This window comes from Leuciscus leuciscus (genome assembly GCF_965113295.1).
Source record: "Leuciscus leuciscus genome assembly, chromosome: 6".
Lineage (NCBI taxonomy): Eukaryota > Metazoa > Chordata > Actinopteri > Cypriniformes > Leuciscidae > Leuciscus > Leuciscus leuciscus.
In genome coordinates, this window is record NC_138730.1 from 41,649,534 (window position 1) to 41,664,005 (window position 14,472).

At 44.4% G+C, this 14,472-nt stretch overlaps 1 protein-coding gene across 2 annotated transcripts in view; it reads left to right on the forward strand.

Moving 5' to 3' along the window:
- Window positions 1-14,472, forward strand: part of sema6ba (sema domain, transmembrane domain (TM), and cytoplasmic domain, (semaphorin) 6Ba) — a 152,387-nt gene that overhangs the window by 122,222 nt on the left and 15,693 nt on the right. For both annotated transcript variants that reach the window (XM_082172991.1, XM_082172992.1), the window contains exons 11-13: window positions 2,125-2,256; window positions 3,566-3,715; window positions 10,580-10,759. In XM_082172991.1, coding sequence (XP_082029117.1) covers window positions 2,125-2,256; window positions 3,566-3,715; window positions 10,580-10,759 — 462 coding nt within the window. The remainder of the gene's footprint in view (window positions 1-2,124; window positions 2,257-3,565; window positions 3,716-10,579; window positions 10,760-14,472) is intronic.

The window sequence follows — 14,472 nt, forward strand, 5'->3', positions numbered from 1 at the left end:
GACATTGAGGTTTAGATCATTTTCAGTCCAGCATTGGCCAAATGCTGTCCAGCGTTGGCTCAGCGGGTCTGGTGTCAGGTGAGGGGTGCAGACAAGCCCTCTCACTCCAGTTCCAGCGGGACACCAGACAGAACTCGCCAAATCTGTCACCGCGGTCCAAACACACACGTTCTCAGAGCAGCTGACGGGACCATGTGTGACCTCAAACCCAGCCCAACATCCTGTGATTTACAGTCTCATTCTGTTGCTTTTCCCCTTTTTCTTTTAACATGTTGTTATTATCACACTGATTTCTGTAATTAATCCCTTTAATTTGCACATGTTTGGGCTGTTGTTCTCCCTCCAAACATTTCCTGGAAGAGAATGGCACTATGGATGTTTTCTTAGTTAAGAGGTTTTTTGAAATTGAGGACAAGTAAAAACCTGTCAATTTATTTTGAACGAGTCAAAATAGTCTGAAGGCCTGGCCCAATTAGTGGTTGTAGCTTGAAAGCTCTAGGAAGAGTAATAGTCAGAAATTTTTGTCAAAAAAAAAATATATATATATAATTAAAACAATACTCCCACATTATAATCTAATTATTGCCTTTTAGAGGGTTGCTGCACCAGAGGACACGGTTAAAATAGTAGCATCTGTTCAAAACAAAACAAAAAAACAAATATGATTTCCATCTTTTAAAATGTATAAATCTAATATATTAAGAAATTTAAATCTTTTTTTTTTGTATTATTATTTTACAAGAGTTTGTTTAGATAATTTTACCTGTATAAAATACAATTGAAAATTGTTTTACATTACTATTCAAAAGTTCGGTAAGATTAAAAAAATATATATAATAATAATCATTATTTTTATTACATTCTTTTGATAAAAAAATTTTCTGTCAAAACCGTAATATTGTGAAATATTATTATGATTTAAAATAACTGTTTTCTATTTTAATATATTTTAAAATGTAATTTATTCCTGTGATCAAAGCTGAATTTTCAGCATCATTACTCCAGTCTTCAGTGTCACATGATCCTTCAGAAATCATTCTAATATGCTGATTTGCTGCTCAAGAAACATTTCTTATTATTATCTATTCTTCTTTGATGAATAGAAAGCTGAAAAGCATTTATTGAAATAGAAATCTTTTGTAAAATTATGAATGTCTTTAATGTCATATTCAATATATATACAATATGCATTTTTAATCCAATTTAATGCATCCTTGCTCAATAAACCTTATTAATTTCTTTCAAAAGACTGATCCCAAACTTTTTGATGGTATAGTGTATAATTCTAAGTATTAATTTTAATAGAATTGATTATTTCATATTTTGTATAAAGTTGAATGCCATTCAATACACTACTAGCCTTTTGATAAGATTTGTTGTTTTGCCTGAAAGCTGAAATCTGGACAGATAAGAGGATCCAAGTTTCCTCAACAGTCCATCTGAACTCCCACTGTTTGGAGAGAGAGACAAGCTGCCCTGGAACACATGGTGAACACCTGCAGACCAGAACACACACACACAACATTAGGCTGTTCAGCCAGTGAGAACACTCGCCCATCCTGGCAGGTCATTTTACAGTTTCCTTCTGTGTTTGACTGATCTACGATTTCCTTTGTTTTTTTAATGCGCATCAAGCTATAATATTTTGCTGATATATGTCTTCTCTCAGTTTTTAGCTTTTAAAAGGAAGAATTCACCCCAACTGTCATCATTTATTCACCCTCATATCTTTCCCAAGACACGTATTTTTTCTTTCATAAAACTTCAAAAAATATTTTGAAGAATATTTTGAAGAATCAAGCTCCAGTAGACTACAAAAGCAGTCCATGTGTGTATTGTTATATTTATACTATAGCCTGTGTGCTTTAAAATAGCTTGAATTTGCACTTGAGCTTTTATTAATCTGATGTGAGTGGCTGTCGAGACACTATAATGAGATGCTGTAGAGGCAGATTGGTCGATTAGTCTGTCAGCTGCAGTAAATCGAATAGTCCTGTTGTGACATGTCACTTTGACTTAGGGTAACAGCGTGTGTGTGCTTCTGTGGGACTGTATGTGTGTGTTTGAAGTGTGGTTTGGATCAGTGATGTGTCTTGACCCTCTTGGAACGCTGTGTCTACCCAGCATCCCCGGCTCGGCGGTGTGTGCGTTTGACATGCAGCAGCTGGCACGTGTGTTTGAGGGCAGATTCAAAGAGCAGAAATCTCCAGAATCCATATGGACACCTGTACCTGATGAACTGGTGCCGAAACCCAGGTATCAATCTTTCTATCTTTCTATCTTTCTAGTATCTTTCATGTTCTATTCATGTTCTGTCTGTCGGTCGTTCTGTCTGTTTATCTGTCTGTCTGTTTATCTGTCTGTCTGTTGTTCTATTATTTATCTATCTATCTATAGTTTGTCGTTCTGTCTATCTCTCTCTCTCGTTCTGTCTGTCAGTCTATATATCTGTCGTTCTGTCTGTCTGTCTTTCTATCTGTCTGTCGTTCCGTCCCGTTCTGTCTGCTGTCGTTCTGTCTTTCTTTCTATCTGTCTGTCGTTCCGTCCCGTTTTGTCTGTCAGTCTATATATCTGTCGTTCTGTTTCGTTCTGTCAGTCTGTCTGTCATTCTGTCTGTCGTTGTTCTGTATGTCGATCTGTCTGTCGTTCTGTCTGTCAGTCTATATATCTGTCGTTCTGTTTCGTTCTGTCTGTCTGTCGTTCTGTCAGTCTGTCTATGTCATTCTGTCTGTCTGTCTGTATGTCGATCTGTCTGTCGATCTGTCTGTCGTTCTGTCTGTCTGTCTGTCTGTCTGTCTACCTATCTTTCTATACAGTATGTCGTTCTGTCTGTCTGTTGTTATGTCTGTCTATCTCTCTATCTATCTCTCTGTCTATGTCTGTCTGTCATTCTGTCTATCTCTCTCTTGTTCTGTCTGTCTGTCTATCTATCTTTCTGTTGGTCTATATATCAGTCATTCTGTCTCGTTCTGTCTGCTGTCGTTCTGTCTGTCTATCTATCTCTATGTCATTCTATCTATCTATCTATTTATCTATCTATCTATCTATCTATCTATCTATCTATCTATCTATCTATCTATCTATCTCTATCTCGTTCTGTCTATCTATCTCTTGTTTTGTCTATCATTCTGTCTGTCTATCTATCTTTCTGTTGGTCTATATATCTGTCATTCTGTCTCGTTCTGTCTGTCTGCTGTCGTTCTGTCTGTATCTGTATGTCATTCTATCTATCTATATATCTCGTTCTGTCTATCTCTCTCTCTTGTTCTGTCTGTCTATCTGTCTGTCGGTCTATATATCTGTCATTCTGTCTGTCTGTGGTTCTGTCTATCTATCTGTTCTGCCTGTCATTCTGACTGTTGGTCTATATATATATATGTCGTTCTGTCTATCTATCTCTCTCGTTCTGTCTGTCGTTCTGTCTGTCTGTTGATCTGTCAGTCTATCTGTCTGTCTGTCTGTCGTTTTGTCTATCTATCTCGTTCTGTCTCTCTGTCTGTCTATCAAATAGTGAGTGTTTGGTTTGGACATTTGAATCATGAATGTGGTTCTTTTACTTTTCTAGGCCTGGAGGATGTGCTGTCCAGGGTTCGAGATTCAGCTCCTCCAACGCCCTTCCCGATGAAGTGCTGAACTTCATCAAAACTCATCCTCTGATGGACGAAGCAGTTCCTTTGCTTGGACACAGACCCTGGATAGTCAAGACCATGGTTCGGTACGATGCATACACCTACGGAACACAGAAAAAACGATCAATAAACCCCAGGATGCTTGTTATATGAAGTGTGTTGCTGAGATTTGAAAAGGTGAAGCGAAACTCTCAAGGCCTCCTAAAAGCTGTGCTGCTTTAACTGAAATTGGTTGAAAACTCAGGAATCAAAGCCCAAGCTCTGCTGTAGTATGGCTAATGTTAGCAGCACTGATACTCAAAGGACATCATTCTGTCAACAATCCTGTTAAGAGCGCTGCTACAGTGTCTCAAGGTTAGTGGGGGAAAAACATTAGTTAAACTATAACTCCAGAAGTGCTTCTGCAGAGGGTAAATTGCCTGAGGCCTTCAGACTCAGTACTTGTGAGTAACCGAAGAAAAACTTCTCTGCAAGGAGAAAAAATCAAGCAATAAATTGTTTTTTAAAACTGTATTGAAATGGCCACTGGGTCCTTTCTCGATAACTAGAGGTAAATTGTCACAAAGGAGAGTGGTACTCTGAGGGGAAAAAAGGTGGATATTTGATTGATATTCAATAACAGACCATTTTGACTTAAAGTGCCCGTATTATGCTATTTTAAAGGTTCATAATTTTGTTTTGAAGGTCTTCTACAGGTTGAATGTCTTTGTTTTGAAGTTTGACATGCATCCAGGGTCAAAAACCTTCATTTTCTCATAATATAGATTGCAGCGTCAATTTTCTCACAGAGTCTGAAACAGATAAAGGACTCAGAGAGAAAGGAGTCTCTCTAAATTAGTCTCTGCTCTGATTAGTCATATGGCCCAGTCTGTTGTGACCGGTCTACCGGTTACAGTGCATGTCGGATGTACAGCGCTCATTACCAAATCTGAATTTCAGCTCCAGATCATTCTCAGCACTTGATACACAGTGATACAAACAGTAGCAATGCTGTCGGTTCCCTTTCAAGGGAACTCCCGTTGCGTCGAAAAGCTGACGCTATGGGAACGCTTTGCGTGATGACGTCTTGAAGCACATGTAAAATCAGTCCAATGGTGTGGCGGAACGTCAGAGGCGGGTGACGTCACGTACCAGGAAGCTATAAAAGCCGGCCCGAAACAGAAAACGAAAGCTTTCTGAGTCTTCAGTTGCGCTCTGTGTTGAATCTGTCCTTGTTATTTGGTGTTGTCTGTCTATATTATATATATATATTCAGTATGGCGAGCAAGCAGCAGTTTAGAGTGTGTGTCCATCCCTGCCCGCGTTATTTAACGGGAGGTGATACTCACACTCTTTGTGTTGTTTGTTTGGGTGAGGAGCATGCCCAGTCAGCACTCGAGGGTGGTGACTGTGTGCATTGCGACGCGCTTCCATTGCGCACGCTCCGATCCCGCTTGGCTCGGTTCAATCCCGATCGCGTTCCCCAGGGCTCGGGTCCCGCCGCGGCTGAGGCTCGGCGGCGATCTCAGACCTGGGGTTCGCAAATGGATCTGTCAGTGGATGTTGAGACGGGCTCTGCCTTATCTCAGCATCAATCTGACAGATCCAGTGCCTCTCATCAGGGTGTGGAAGCACGCATTGCGGTTTCTTCCCCCCCGATAGAGGCACCAATACTGCAACTGTCCAGCTCTGAGGAGTTGGATGTTGTGAGTATTGAAGCTGAGTCTGAGGATTCGCCACCTCAGTCTCATGCGTTTGAGGAACTGCTCGATGTTATTACTAGAGCAGTTGACAGACTATCTATTGAGTGGCCAGAGGATAGGCAGGACGTTCGTTCGAAAAGTAAGCTCGACGAACGCTTCCTGCCATCTCGTACACAGCCTCAGCGAAGAAGCCTTCCGTTTTTCCCCGATCTCCACACCGAGGTGTCGAAATCGTGGGGAAAACCGGTTTCATACAGAGTGTATGCACCACAAACATCCCACTATTCTTCCATTCACAAATATAAAGAATATGGTTATGGGGAGATGCCGAAGGTGGAGGAGACGCTTGCGAGCTATCTCTCTCCAGCAACGGCATCTTCCCTGAAAGCTCCTTCACTTCCCTCTAAGCCAGTAAAATTCACATCATCTCTGGTTCATAAATCGTATGCAGCCGCTGGTCAAGCTGCAGCGTGTCTGCATACGATGTCTATTATGCAAGCCTATCAGGCAGAATTATTGGGGGATTTAGAGGAGGGCGGGGGAATTGGTCCTGACACAGTGGCTGAACTACGCAGAGCCACAGATCTGTCTCTCAGGGCCACCAAGGAGACCGCTAAATCAATCGGGCGGTCTATGGCAGCCCTGGTGGCCACTGAGAGGCATCTGTGGCTCAATTTGAGCGATATAAAAGAGAAAGAAAAGCACGTTCTCTTAGATGCTCCGGTTTCCACTGTTGGTTTATTTGGTGATGCAGTAAACAGTGCGGTAGCTAAATCTCAGGAAGCTGCTAAACAGGCAGCTGCATTACAAAAACTTCTCCCCCGCCGTTCTTTCATTGAGGCTGCTGAGCGGGAGCAGCCTCACTCCTCTAAAAAGAGCGCTGAACATCGTGCCACTCAAAAACAGAGTGTGTCCTCTCGTGCTCCCCCACAAAAATCTCGGGGACACGGAGGGCGCTCTCAAACCCAGCAGTCTTCGAGGGGTAAAACGGATCTGCGGACCGTTATTACCGCCAAGAAGGCTGCTGGGAAAAAGTCCTGATGTCTGAGGGCTCAGGACAAATGAGGATAGTCCCCCCGAAGCAGAGCGGTTAACACCTCTTTTTACGGTGCCCTCAGGGGACCGTTCTGCCAACCCTGCCACCTCTGGTGTTACAGGGCGCAGCGGTCTCCGGCGAGCACATATCTCAAGGTCCACCCGGAAACGTAGTGGCCTCGGGATGCCCGCCCCCTCTGAGGAGGGTGCTAGAGCAGTCTGTTTGGTCGTTCCCTGCCGGTGCGCCGTTACAGGGCGACGAACCGACTACTCAACAGCAGGAGAAAAATACGGTGCCGTCTCTCTTCGGTGCCCTCAGGGGACCGTTCTGCCAACCCTGCCGCCTCCGGTGTTACAGGGCGCAGCGGTCTCCGGAGAGCACATATCTCAAGGTCCACCCGGTACCTCTAGTAGAATCTTTGACAGCGTGGAAGCTACTGTCAAATGTTTCTCGTTGGGTCCTGCAGACCGTGGAAAAAGGGTATTAGATACAATTCTATTAACGCCCACCGCGGTTTATGGGGGTCCTGCCCACAGTGGTGGGCCCCGAGCAGGTTCTGGTTATGGAACAGGAAGTAAACACTCTGTTAGAGAAAGGGGCCATAGAATATGTACCCCCCTCCAACAGGGAAACCGGGTTTTACAACCGGTACTTCATAGTTCCAAAAAAGGACGGGGGATTGCGTCCCATTTTAGATCTTCGAGTTCTGTACGAGTACATGCAGCTCAAGTTCAAAATGTTAACCTTGAGACAAATCGTGCCACAGATCAGGTCCGAGGACTGGTTTGTCACGATAGACCTCAAGGACGCATATTTCCATCCGTCCGTGTCATTGGAAGTTCCTGAGGTTTGCTTCCGGGGGCAAAGCATACCAATATCGAGTTCTTCCATTCGGCCTGGCTTTATCACCCCGCACTTTCACCAAATGCGTGGATGCAGCTCTGGCGCCTCTGCGCCTCCGGGGTATTCGCATCACGAACTACATCGACGATTGGTTGATTTTAGCTCAGTCGCATTAGATGGCGGTTCAACATCGAGATGTTGTTCTCGCCCATATGAAAGAGTTGGGGTTACGGCTGAACGCCAAGAAGAGTGTGCTTTCTCCATTTTAGAGGACCACTTTTTTAGGCGTGGTTTGGGATTCAGTGTCGATGCAGGCGCGCCTGTCATCGCCACGCTTCGATTCCATCCTGGCAGCTGTGAGAAGTGTAAAGCTAGGCCAGCTACTCACTGTCAAACAGTTCCAGAGACTGTTGGGTCTCATGGCAGCAGCTTCCAACGGGATACCTTTTGGACTGCTGCACATGAGGCCCCTGCAGTGGTGGCTCAGGACCAGAGGGTTTTTCCCCGAGGGGCAACCCATTTCGCACAATCAAGGTCACGCGGTGATGCCTACGTGCCTTGGTTATGTGGAAGAAACCTTGGTTCCTGTCCCAGGGCCCAGTGCTGGGAGCTCCTTGTCGTCGCAAACTGCTAACGACGGATGCTTCCCTCACGGGTTGGGGAGCGATCCTGAGGGTCGCTCATCTCAAGGTCTGTGGGAAGACCATCATCGTTCCTGGCATTCTATAGCCTAGAGATGTTAGCTGTCTTCCGGGCTCTGAGGAGCTTTATCACAGGTCTCAGGGGACACCATGTGTAGTACATACGGACAACACGTCGGTAGTCGCCTATATCAAGGGGGTTTGCGCTGGCATGCCATATCCTCTTGTGGTCCCAGGGGAAGTTGCTGTCACTCAAGGCAGCCTACATCCCCGGGGTCCAGAATATAGGAGCAGACACTCTGTCGAGACAGGGGCCGAGGCCCGGGGAATGGTGGCTCCACCCCCGAGGTGGTGGAGCTGATATGGAAATTATAAGTGGATCTGTTTGCGTCTCGAGAGACGTCTCACTGTCCACTTTGGTTCTCCTTCACGCATCCAGCTCCTCTGGGACTGGATGCTATGGTACAGACGTGGCCGAGGCTACGTCTGTACGCCTTTCCCCCAGTTGCTCTGCTCCCGGGAGTTCTGGAAAGAGTTCGCAGGGACCGGGTTTCCCGATCTTGTGTCCCTCCTCGACGGGCATCCTCTGGAGTTACCCGTCAGGAGGGACCTTCTGTCCCAGGCAGAGGGCTCGATATTTCACCCTCGGCCAGAACTGTGGAACCTGTGGGCTTGGCCTCTGAGGGGGCCCAGCTCATAGAGTCAGGTCTCTCAACCGAGGTTGTTGAGACCATTCTACAGTCCAGAGCTCCCTCCACGAGGAAACTTTATGCCCTGAAGTGGAGAGTATTCACTTCTTGGTGTAGTGACCGTCGGTTGGACCCAGTCCACTGCCCAATTGGTACAGTGCTGGAGTTCCTGCAGGAACGGTTCACTGCAGGTCTGACCCCGTCCACTTTAAAGGTCTATGTGGCGGCCATAGGTGCTTACCACAGTCCTTTGGGTGGAATGTCTGTGGGGAAAGACCCCTTGGTATCTCGTTTCCTTCGTGGCACTTGGAGGTCCTCCTCCCTTTCGAAATCGGACCAGGAGGCGAATAATTTGCTTTGCCCTGTTCGGGCGTTAGACGCGTATGTCCACAGAGCTGCCCTGTGGCGTAAAAGTGACTTTTGCTCCCCTAACAAGGGAGGTCCAGTGTCTAAGCAAAGGATGAGCAAGTGGGTGGTTGAGACTATCTCACTGGCTTATGAGGCGGCTGGACAGCCTTCTCCTTTGGCTGTCCGGTCGCTCTCTACTAGGAGTATGGCGGCCTCTAAGGCCCTTATATCAGGAGTATCGTTACAGGACGTCTGTGATGCGGCAGGCTGGTCCTCACCGCACACCTTCGTCAGGTTCTACTCTCTGGATTTAGACTCTACTCTAGGGTCTCATGTTTTGTCTTCTTAGTGCTGCTCACATGATTACACACAGGACAGACATTTGTAGCTATGGAGGCGTTGGTATAGACGTTCCCATAGCGTCAGCTTTTCGACGCAACGGGAGTTCCCTTGAAAGGGAACGCCTCGGTTACGACTGTAACCTCGGTTCCCTGAAGAGGGAACGAGCGTTGCGTCGCCTTGCCATATCTCCTTCATGCCTGTCAGCGCGACTTCAGACTTTACGAAGCTTTCGTTTTCTGTTTCGGGCCGGCTTTTATAGCTTCCTGGTACGTGACGTCACCCGCCTCTGACGTTCCGCCACACCATTGGACTGATTTTACATGTGCTTCAAGACGTCATCACGCAAAGCGTTCCCATAGCGTCAGCTTTTCGACGCAACGCTCGTTCCCTCTTCAGGGAACCGAGGTTACAGTCGTAACCGAGGCGTTTTCCCATATCAATTCCAGTGCAAGTCCTCATCCTTTAAAAAAGTGCATGGATTTGCTTTCACAGCATGTCGAAAACACGAACTAAACTTTTCCAGGCCTACATCTCAACTACAGGGCGGGTCATCAATGAACACCATAGGCTGGAATTATGCAAATTACATTTGAATGACTTGAAGAAAAATAGTCAGCTCAGGTTTTTCAAGCTTACAACAAAGGAGTAAAAGTACACATAAAGGAAAAGTTTGTGTGAGCTGTCATAAACTCCTCTGTGTTTTATCTTTTTAATCCAAATTAAAGTCTGAACAGAGAGAGTATTTACAACTCTAATCTCTCATAACCCTTTCTAATTATTTCCTAAGCTGTATTAAGAATTATACACCAAGAATTGTTTAAAACAGATAGCATCAGTGCCAAAATCTGATTTGTTTGAAGCTTTTGTACAATAAATGACAAACATATCTGTGACCATCAGCTAAGTTAAACACAAAATCAAAATAAGGGTTTATTTACTTTCTTAATACATGTTCACAATTCATGAATGTTATTGAAAAGAAAAGAAATGTCTTTGCAAGCTTTATCCAAAATGTAACAACTTGATTTTACCTCTGAAAGGACTCTCTTATTCCTCAGACTCGAAACTAGGCCATGTGGGTTGGGAAAATAATACAGGGTTAAAATCTTTTTCTTATTCAATATTATGTTTCTCTTGGAAATAATCACTTTTTGGTTGCAAAATGGGTTGCAAATGCAATTTCATGTTGATTTTAACGCACTATTTCATTTGGCTACTGTAAACAGCCAACAGTTAGGATGATGAACTATATTATTGGCTGAAAATTTGTCTTTTATTGTCTTTCATCATACTGATGTTGCAACTGTTTTATAAAAGCAATAAGCTTCTATAATGCTGTGCGTATTGCTTTATTTTCCTCACTTTTAAGGTACCAGTTGAACACTATGGTGGTGGACACTGAGGCAGGCCCCTACCGCAATCGAACTGTGGTGTTCCTTGGATCCACCAGGGGAACCGTTCTCAAGTTCCTCATCACACCCAGCCCAGAGAACCAGTACTCCAACACCAACACCTTTCTGGAAGAGCTGGAGGGCTACAACCCTGAAAGGTGATGAGATTTCTTTGCTTCAAACACTATTGTTTTTTCAGGCACTATTTTGGTCTATTTTGGTTGTTATTGCTTGCACTACTTTTCTTCTGTCAGACTAGTAAGAAAACATCCAAAATATACATTTATACGGTGGCCGAGAGAACTTAACGCGCTGCAACTGAAGAAAACACATGCGAATAGAAAAAACACCGGCAAATTAAGAAAACATTCTCATTAGTCTGACAACACATGCTGCAAATAGTCACAAGTTACAACGCAACCAAATACAGAAGCGTGCTGCAAATAGCACACCATAACGCAACAAGTCACAAACCTGGGGTGCATTTCCCGTACAAGGACATAACTCTGCTTAACTACCATTGTACGTTGCATCGTTGAAGAAATCAACTAGCTCACGACTGTTTCCCGAAACCATATTGTCGCAAATTGGTCGTTCAACCATGTTGGTTAATGATGTCACGCAGGTGGTGGAGTAATAACTAAATTTAACGAATCTGTTGAGATCAAATTAATGCTACATGTTTTGCTATAAATTACGGACATGGCATCTGAGGACTATTTCTAATATTTCTCAGTTATTTTTCTCTATTTCCAGATTCAATCATTGGCTCGTTCTTACGTGGTATAGCATGTTCACACATGCGCACTCTTCAAAAACGGTGCTTTAAATCTCTTGACAAACTAAAAGACGTAAATTACATTTGTATTTATTCTAAATAAAAGATACAGATTGCACTGAATGTCAGCTTGCTTATTTTGCTCAAGACAAGGATTTATTAAGTCCACATGTCAGGTAAACAAGAAACTATGCTCTTAACCACCTGTCATTCAAACCACACAACTTTGCAATGCTGTTTGCGAATGTTCGTTAGAACTGTTTTTCGGGAAACACCGAATCGTTGAACTATGTTGATAACGACGGAACTTGCGACCAAAGTTGGCTAACAATGCTTTTGGGAAACGCACCCCTGGCTGGCACATGCTTATTGTTCAGTGTCTATTCATCAGTGGGGTTGTCGATGGCCTGAAAGGTGAGTTTGTTTTTTAATTTTAACGTCCTGATTGTATGTGCGTTGTGAGTATTTGCAGCACGTCTTGTCAGACTAATGAGAATGTTTTCTTAATTTGCTGGTGTTTTTTTTCTATTTGCATGTGTTTTCATCAGTTACAGCACATTGAGATCTCTCAGCCGCCATACAATTAAAGGGCTAGTTCACCCAAAAATGAAAATTCTGTCATTAATTACTCACCCTCATGTCGTTTCAAACCCGTGAGACTTTCGTTCATCTTCGGATCAGAATGAAGATCTTTTTGATGAAATCTGAGAGATTTCTGACCCTCCATTGACAGCTATACAGCTACCACTTTGACGCTTCAAAAAGTTCATAATGAGATCGTAAAACTAATCCATATGAATTGAACGGTTTAGTCCAAATTTTCAAAAAGAGACACGATCACTTTGAATTTAGGCTTTTATTCACCACACGTCAGATGTGGTAAACAGAAGCTCAAGCATATTCGCTTGACGTGCGAGAACCAATGATGTTCATTCTCGTGTTAAGCAGCACGTTTGAGCTTCAGTAAGAACCAATGTGGTTCATTCTCGTGTTATGCAGCACGTTTGAGCTTCAGCAAGAACCAATGTGGTTAATTCTCGTGTTACGCAGCACGTTTGAGCTTCAGCAAGAACCAATGAGGTTCATTCTCGTGTTACGCAGCACGTTTGAGCTTCACCAAGAACCAATGTGGTTCATTCTCGTGTTAAGCAGCAAGTTTGAGCTTCAGTAAGAACCAATGAGGTTCATTCTCGTGTTACGCAGCACGTTTGAGCTTCAGCAAGAACCAATGAGGTTCATTCTTGTGTTACGCAGCACGTTTGAGCTTCAGCAAGAACCAATGAGGTTCATTCTCGTGTTACGCAGCACGTTTGAGCTTCAGCAAGAACCAATGAGATTCATTCTCTTGTTACGCAGCAGGTTTGAGCTTCAGCAAGAACCAATGAGGTTCATTCTTGTGTTACGCAGCACGTTTGAGCTTCAGCAAGAACCAATGAGGTTCATTCTCGTGTTACGCAGCACGTTTGAGCTTCAGCAAGAACCAATGAGGTTCATTCTCGTGTTACGCTGCACGTTTGAGCTTCAGCAAGAACCAATGAGGTTCATTCTCGTGTTACGCAGCACGTTTGAGCTTCAGCAAGAACCAATGAGGTTCATTCTCGTGTTACGCAGCACGTTTGAGCTTCAGCAAGAACCAATGAGATTCATTCTCGTGTTACGCATCACGCTTGAGCTTCAGCAAGAACCAATGAGGTTCATTCTCGTGTTACGCTGCACGTTTGAGCTTCAGCAAGAACCAATGAGGTTCATTCTCGTGTTACGCTGCACGTTTGAGCTTCAGCAAGAACCAATGAGGTTCATTCTCGTGTTACGCAGCACGTTTGAGCTTCAGCAAGAACCAATGAGGTTCATTCTCGTGTTACGCAGCACGTTTGAGCTTCAGCAAGAACCAATGAGATTCATTCTCGTGTTACGCATCACGCTTGAGCTTCAGCAAGAACCAATGAGGTTCATTCTCGTGTTACGCAGCACGTTTGAGCTTCAGCAAGAACCAATGAGGTTCATTCTCGTGTTACGCAGCACATTTGAGCTTCAGCAAGAACCAATGAGGTTCATTCTCGTGTTACGCAGCACGTTTGAGCTTCAGCAAGAACCAATGAGATTCATTCTCGTGTTACGCAGCACGTTTGAGCTTCAGCAAGAACCAATGAGGTTCATTCTCGTGTTAAGCAGCACGTTTGAGCTTCAGCAAGAACCAATGAGGTTCATTCTCATGTTACGCAGCACTTTTGAGCTTTAGCAAGAACCAATGAGATTCATTCTTGTGTTACGCAGCACGTTTGAGCTTCAGCAAGAACCAATGAGGTTCATTCTCGTGTTACGCAGCACGTTTGAGCTTGAGCAAGAACCAATGTGGTTCATTCTCGTGTTACGCAGCACGTTTGAGCTTCAGCAAGAACCTATGTGGTTCATTCTCGTGTTACGCAGCACGTTTGAGCTTCAGCAAGAACCGATGAGATTCATTCTCGTGTTACGCAGCACGTTTGAGCTTCAGCAAGAACCGATGAGATTCATTCTCGTGTTACGCAGCACGTTTGAGCTTCAGCAAGAACCAATGTGGTTCATTCTCGTGTTACGCAGCACGTTTGAGCTTCAGCAAGAACCAATGTGGTTCATTCTCGTGTTATGCAGCACGTTTGAGCTTCAGCAAGAACCAATGTGGTTCATTCTCGTGTTACGCAGCACGTTTGAGCTTCAGCAAGAACCAATGAGGTTCATTCTCGTGTTACGCAGCACGTTTGAGCTTCAGCAAGAACCGATGAGGTTCATTCTCGTGTTACGCAGCACGTTTGAGCTTCTGCAAGAACCAATGAGGTTCATTCTCGTGTTACGCAGCACGTTTGAGCTTCAGCAAGAACCAATGAGGTTCATTCTCGTGTTACGCAGCACGTTTGAGCTTCTGCAAGAACCAATGTGGTTCATTCTCGTGTTATGCAGCACGTTTGAGCTTCAGCAAGAACCAATGTGGTTCATTCTCGTGTTACGCAGCACGTTTGAGCTTCAGCAAGAACCAATGAGGTTCATTCTCGTGTTACGCAGCACGTTTGAGCTTCAGCAAGAACCGATGAGGTTCATTCTCGTGTTACGCAGCAC